This window comes from Macadamia integrifolia, chromosome 7 (genome assembly GCF_013358625.1).
Source record: "Macadamia integrifolia cultivar HAES 741 chromosome 7, SCU_Mint_v3, whole genome shotgun sequence".
Lineage (NCBI taxonomy): Eukaryota > Viridiplantae > Streptophyta > Magnoliopsida > Proteales > Proteaceae > Macadamia > Macadamia integrifolia.
The window spans coordinates 20,114,307-20,121,601 of record NC_056563.1 but is presented as its reverse complement, the minus strand read 5'-3'; the positions used below and the strand labels follow the sequence as shown (position 1 = coordinate 20,121,601).

General features: G+C 41.8%; 1 protein-coding gene across 1 annotated transcript; it reads right to left on the bottom strand.

Moving 5' to 3' along the window:
* Nucleotides 1-1,517: 1,517 nt before the first annotated feature.
* LOC122084808 (calsequestrin-1-like) lies at nt 1,518-3,611 on the bottom strand. Its single transcript, XM_042653234.1, has 3 exons — nt 3,400-3,611; nt 2,055-2,106; nt 1,518-1,940 (listed from the first exon to the last, which is right to left on the bottom strand). The coding sequence occupies exons 1-3, from the start codon at nt 3,609-3,611 to the stop codon at nt 1,518-1,520; spliced, it is 687 nt and encodes a 228-aa protein (XP_042509168.1).
* Nucleotides 3,612-7,295: the final 3,684 nt, after the last annotated feature.

Genomic DNA, 7,295 nt, shown 5'->3' with positions numbered 1-7,295 from the left:
CTTGTGCGTATTTTCCTAATCCCATGTCGGGGAAGTATTACATGTTTTTCATCATCCAGCCGACTAGAGGGCTCAAAGTTGCTTCATATCAATTGGGATGCTTTCTTCGACTACCCCTTTTATGAGCACTGCACAAGTCCCCTCTATTTCAAATCAACTAAGACAGACTTCATCTGTTTGCTCTTCCTCTTTCTCTATGTTAGCCAACGTATTGACCAGTTCAAGGTCTCCTGAGACAATGATCACTTTCCCTTCATGTAGGAATTTGACCTTCTAATGGAGACTAGATGATACTGCTTTGGCATGATGTAGCCATGGACTCCCTAAAAGCATGTTGAAGGAAGTCAGTATATCAATCACTTGGAAGTCTACATCAAACTTCACCGGGCCACCTACCACAGCCAAGGTGATTACTCCTAAAATTTCCCTCTTTGTGTTATCATAGGCTTTGATGGTTTGACCTGATGCCTTCATCTTCTCAACATTGATGCCGATGCTACTAGCTGACCTTAGTGGTAGGACATTCAAGGCTGACCCATTGTCAATAAGCACCTGAGGAATGGTCTTGTCCAGAAAATCCATCATAATGTACAAAGCTTTGTTCTAAAAACCCCCTTTGGGAATTTTAGAGTCTGAGAATATGAGAGACTGCACTGCATATGTTGCCCCTACTATATGGGAGCGCTGCACTGGGTCTATTTTAATTGGCACTTGCACATGAGTGAGCAATTTCAATACCACCTCGCAGTGAGAGGGGGAGGCCATCAACAATCCCCAGATGGAAATGTTGGCTTGAGGCTTCTTCAGTTGAGCCAACACTGGATTTTCTGATTCCTTCTTCAAGCCACTGGACCCTGCCTCATACTTGTTGGGCTATTCCACTACTAGAGCCTTACCTTTGTAGTCTTTCCCACTTCGGGTCTCCATCACTCCAGTGGGCTTCTTTATAATAATATTAGTGGGGTACTACTTCTCATCATCTTTATCTATAATGGTGATAATTCCAACCATATGATCATCTTCTTCAGATTCTCCTTCTCGACTCAAAGTGGGAAGTTGAGGTCCTCCATAAATGTCGAGAGCCCTGGCTTGTAACTTTTTTACTGCATTAGAAATATATTGGACTACGGTGTCTACTGCCCCTGTGAATGTGTCATCTGGCCCTATTTCCTCCAGATCATTCAATTGTTCACAGTAGTAATGATCATCGATAGTTACTTCACCCAGCATGTTTTCAATTTCTTCTACTCTTTCTGCATCCTTAATATGTTTGAGTACACTTCACATAGTTTCTCTTCCATATCTAATGCGGATTCCCATTCGTCTATATAAACTTGCGTCAGCTCTCCAGATTCCTCATCATTTTTTGAATCTGATGCAGAGGCATTCCCTCCCATACAGAGGGAAGGCTAAATGCCACCTATCGGATCAGTTATTAGGTCATCACCACTGATAGCATAAACTGAGAAATATGTTTTGTGATCTGGTGAGTAATATTCTGACTCATCATCCACATCCTAATTTTTAGGCCTAAGGTAATCATCCCAGTCTGGATAATTATCATCACTATCATCTTCCTCATCATAGTTCAAATCTTCGTCCTTATCCTCATCATCATCATCATCATCATCATCATCACCACTGATTTTCCCTTCACTTGTCTCATCATCAGGTTCTTCATCAGGCTCTTCATCAGGCCCCCTAAATTCTCCTACGTCCAAACATTCATAATACTTAGAACGTATGGACCAAAAGATTTCTATGGGGTTTGACCCATTGTTATCAACTCGAAGCTGGGTTAGATCTGACTCATCCTCTTCTATGTCACTCCCTATGTAGATTAGGAAAGTGTGCTCTTTAATCTGTTCTCTCGCTGATAATGCTATTACTGCCCTGTGGAGATCATCTATAACTTCCTCAACTATCTCTAAATTGTCTTCCTGTGATGACCTTGACTGAATTAAGGCATGGGATCTATGACTTGATCTTCTTCAATGACATTAACTGAACCTAAGGATGAAGTCATTTTTAGGGAGTCAGGAAATCCTGCATACTGCTCCAATCATATCCACCAATCCACCCTTCTCTTGAGTTATAGACTGAATCCTAGAAATGAGAGTCATATGAGGTTGACAATGGGTATGAAGTAGGGTGATATGATGATGATGTTACATGGGAGGTGGGAGGTCCTGATGGAGATGGTGAATGGTAAGATTGCACATGGTAGGATGAAGATGGGGTCCCTTCCCTTTGAGGGGGATAAAGGTGGTAGGGGATGACAATATCATAGAGGTAGAGGATGGGGGTTATATGGCGAATATTGGGGATAGATGGATGGTGGTAAAGGTTAATTGGATGATGATGGAAGGTTTGATCCTAGATAATAGGGAGGGAATGGTTGGATGGATGAAGGAGGGAAGGTGGACATCTACTCTTCACTCCATGTTTCTTCTTCTGATGACTCTGATGATTCTTCTTCTTGAGGAAGTTTCATGGCCTTTGTTCTCTGCCCCATGATGTTCTGATAATCATAGGCAGTTAGACGACCCTTTTGCTTCTTTGGCTGAATGAACTAAGTGGGGTCACATTCTTCTGACTCATCATCATCCAACTTGTTGACAGCACCATGATCTGGGAGTGGATTGGTGGTAACATTAGGAGATTGTTTGACCTTGACTTCAATCATCCTATTATCCACCAGATCTTGAACTGCATGCTGAAGTCCTAGGCACCTTTCTTTGGCTTACCCCTTCTGGGTATGATAAGTACAATACTCATGGTCTCGATACCAAGTCGGGAGAGGAGTGGGAATAACTCTTGGAGCCACTATTCCCAACAACCCTTGCTTCTTCAGTTTCTCATAAACAGCTATGATTCGCATCCCCAAGTCTAAAAATTATCTTCTTTGACAAGGGGGCTTCTGAGCTGGAGCATCTGCTTGTATCACAAATGGTTTGATGGAAAGATGGCCGCCACTGATTGTTAGCTTGAACTGACAATGTTGGCTTTAGGACCTTTCCCTCATCCAACCTTTGTACATTTTCCTGTATCCTGAGAAGTTCCAAGGTATTGTGCTTCTTATAGGATCCTATTCTCAATGCGTGTCCTTGTTCCTATCAACACCTCAAAGGTTTGTAGATGTTGGTAGTAGAGGACATCATAATAGGGCTTGGACATGTTTTCAATTAGCATCTCCACTTGCTCGGCTTCTGAAGGTCCTCAGCCATCTTGGTGGCCTTATCCCTAAATCTCATGAGGAAGGCGGTGAATCCTTCTCTTGGCCGCTGCCTCAAGGTTTCTAGCTCTCAACGCTTCACATCTACCTCAGCATAGTAAGAGTATTGTTTTGTGAAGGCTTTCACCAATGTTGCCCAATTTTATGTCTATGCTGGCTCTAACTGTGCAAGCCATCTCAAAACTATTCCTGACAATGTCAACACAAATGCTTGACCCATTTGGTTGTCTACTAGTTGCCATGACTTGGCAACGCTGAGGAAGACTTTCAAGTGTGCCTTAGGATCCCCTAATCCATCAAATCTATTAGTTTGCCACTTGAATTTATCAAGGATTCTCGCTCCATAGAAGAAACTCATTTCATCAGAGTCTGCCATCTGACTTTCTTGACTCTTTCCAACTTAGATTAGATCCTCTAGCTTTTCCAAGTGCTCTCGGAGCTTTCTTTCTCTCTCCATCTCAGGAGGTTCCATTCTAACATATGCTTCAAATTCTTCTTCTTTGTCCTCGATCACCACCCTTGGAGGGGGGGACTCAAGAGTAGACTCCTTTTTGACTATTCTGACTAGTGGGGGAAGCTCTTTTGCTCTCCTGGAGTTGTAGTGGGATCGATCCTGGGAGGGTTCCAAAGTAGGTAGAGTACTTATGCTAACCCATTCTTCACCTTAATCATTTCTTCTTGTAATGCCTTAACGGGATGTACCTATGCCTAAACTGGAGTTTTACTAACTACTAGATCCATAGCATCCAAAGTGCACTCACTTGGTAGTAGACAATCTTGGAGAGATAGCGTAGGTGACACTGGACTTAAACGAGTCAACCGATTGCCCTAACGTGTCCAAATGGATTACGGCAAATACTTGAGATGTGGAATTGTGCTTGAATTAAAAGGTGGTTTATTTCAGTGTTCTGATATTCCCATCCCATGTTCAATCATTCATTCATTATGGTCAATCAATACTTCAAACAAAGTCAGTTCACCGTATTGATAGAAAGGGGATAAAAGAATGTACCCTTATTCCACTTGATATCATTGATGAGAATCTCATACAAATAGCTTGTCAAGAATATTTCCATAAGACATTCCATATAATAAAGTCATGCTTTCCTTGCTCTTTTTCCCATTAGGTGTCCTTCCTCCTGATTTTCTTGGGACTTCTCAGGACTTTATGTGACATTGATGTGATTGCCCCTGAGTCACGTATTTGAATTTTTTTCTTAAGGAGGAGGGACACCTTTTATCCAAAACCCACTTAGGAAAGCAGTTCTTTATGATGGAAATATAATGCAGGAAAATTCCTTTTCAAGACCGCAACCAAGTTCTACAATTAGCTTGTGGCACTCCTAGCTTCTCCATATATTTTTTACATGATGCTGAGTATGCAATGGATACAATGGACCGACAAGGCTACCTTGACAAGATCGATATACACTAGGTACTGATCCTTTAATGCACCTCAAGGGTACTTGGCCAAGGGTATAGCTCCCTACCCTATTCTACGTGACTACACACGAGGGGATGGTAAGGACAACTACGGGGTTGGTGGAACCATGAGTGAATTGAGGTGTAGTGTAAGGTAACCATCATTCAATCTCAGAATACAGTAAAGTGCATGGACCTCCTTGAGGGTGTTGGCACAATTATGGACATCCTTGTCATTTGATGATGCATTGGATCTCAGAATGTCATAAAGTGTTCAGACCTCCCCGAGGGTGCTGGCACAATTATAACATCCTCACCGTTTGATGATACCTTCCACTCTTGTACAGGAAGCAGCTATCATTTGCTCTCAGAGTCCCTCGCCAGATTATTTCACTTCGAGCAGGATGCATGATGCAGTTAGTGAATACAATTTACGAATATAGAGTTAGCCAAACATGTTTTCAAACAGATGTGGTGGAAAATGTTCTTGCATTTAAGGGTAGAATCTAGTATCGGAAGCTTGACAAGTCCCCAGTGAATTCGCCACTGTGATGGTAGCAGTCCTTGGAACTAGATCTCTCATTCCCCATTTAGGGGAAGGTGTCTTCGTCGGATTCAGGCCTTCTCTCCTCTCTCTTGATATCCTTTGGGGTGGATAAGGAAAGTGCTGTGTGTGCTTCTGCGGGCCCTGCACTACCGTATCATTGCTCAAAAATATGTGGAGGCTTATTTTATAGATGTACCAGGTTTGTCATAAAGATGAGGTTTGGATAGTCCAATACAGGGGATTGGGATCATACAAAAAGGGTGTGGAGTTGTCACCTAAGATTATGGGCCTAGGACCCAAGAGTGGGCCCGATTCCTAAGAAAAAGGCCCAAAAATTGGTCTGGTCCAGAGATTTAGGGTAAGAGTCAAGTTGTAGAGTTGGAAAGGTGTTAGGCACCCAATCTACCATGTTCAACCAGTCTTCCTACTAGATATTTAAGAACGAACATTTTTCACAATTATTCCTATTCTGCATGCATGGCTAAATTATCAAGCATATGTACATTAAATAAAAACAACTATTATGTACACTAAAACAAAGTTAATTAGATATCTACATTATTCTTAAATGAGGAGAAACATTATACCTGATTTGACCCCTATTTTGGGTCAAGAGAGGTGGGTCCCTGATTGATACTAACTTTTCTCGTGGATTCTCCCAGCTTGGGGGAGGATGGCCTTGAAATCTAACTTTCGATTTCGGGAGATGCTAATTGTGGTAATGTACGGACGGAGGTTTGACTTAGGATTGGTTACTTTTGGGCTATTGACTTTGGCAGAGCTTCCATTAGGGATGAGCTACCTCCAAAAAAATTGGGTTGGTACTTCAACAGAGCTTCCGCTGGGGATGAGCTACTTCCGAAAAAGTCGGGTGGGGATTTTGGTAGAGCTTTCGCTAGGGTTGGCTACTTTCAAAAGAAGATTCTGGTGGCACTCCGACAGAGCTTCCACTAGGGATGAGCTATGAGAGGGCTAGGCTAAGGTGGCACTCCGGCAGAGTTTCTTCTGGGAACGGATTTTTTTGGAAAGATTCCAAGGGCACTTGTGCAGAGCTTTCGTTGTGAACGGCTGTTTTTGGAAAAAAAAAATAGATTGAATATCCCCAAAGCCCTGAAGAAAACTTTGAAGATCCAAATAGAACTCCTGATCTTGACAAAGATCTCTTTGTAGACCCGAAGAACCTCAAGGGGGGAGGGGTTTCTACTTTTGGTAAAAACCAAGAACACTCAAAGGAGGGAAGCTAAAACATACTATTTTTGGAAAAAATGGATTGAACTAAAAACTTGGATTGAATATCTTCAAAGTCCCAAAAAACACTTCGAAGATCCGAACAAGATTTTGGATCTTGACGAAGATTGCTCCGAAGACCCGAAGAAACTCAAAGGGAGAGGGGAGTAGGAGAGAGGGCAGAGCTTCTCTGCAAGAATGCTCTTAAGGAGGCTTTGGTTTTGTGTCTTTTCAAGTAGAGGGGGGTATTTATAGTTTCTTCCAACCAATGAGGTGAGGGCACACATCTTTACCCAGAGGATAATGGAAGGGCACTCTCTCTATCGTTCAGTGGTATATTTCGAAGTTTGAAGAGATTCGTTCTTCACTCGAAAAGGTGAGAAGATATTTTCTTACAAACCAATGGGGTGAGGACACACATTCTTTACCCAGAGGATAATAGGAGGTAGCTTTCCCTATTATCCAATGGTATAATTCAAAGTGTGATGAGAAGTGAAGATATTTTCTTGTTTTTGAAAGTGAAGAAGATATTTTCTTGCTTTTAAAAGTGAAGAAGGTATTTTCTTGCAAACAAAATCTTTTTAGAAAAACTGGGATTTTAGCAGAAAACCCAACTATTAGGGGAATTTTTGGAAAAAATACGAAAGTGTCAAAAAATCTACGGAAGTGCAGGAAAAAGTCTACGGGAGTGCCGAAAAGAATCTTTCTCCAAAAAATGGGATTCTAACAGAAAACCCGACTGTCGATGGGATTTTCTAAGAAAACTTGGGAATTTCAAAAAAATATAATTTTGTCCAATAATCCATTTTTTGGGAAAAAACCAGGGGAAAAATCTGCCGGGGAAAAATTTGACTACCGGGCAAG

Coding starts and splice junctions, on each gene's coding strand:
- LOC122084808 (XM_042653234.1), bottom strand. CDS start 3,611: ATGGCAGACTCTGATGAAATGAGTTTCTTCTATGGAGCGAGAATCCTT. Junction 2,107..3,399: donor GTTTTGAGATGGCTTGCACA/GTTAGAGCCAGC, acceptor TCTCATTTCTAG/GATTCAGTCTATAACTCAAG. Junction 1,941..2,054: donor TGGTGGATATGATTGGAGCA/GTATGCAGGATT, acceptor AGGTCATCACAG/GAAGACAATTTAGAGATAGT.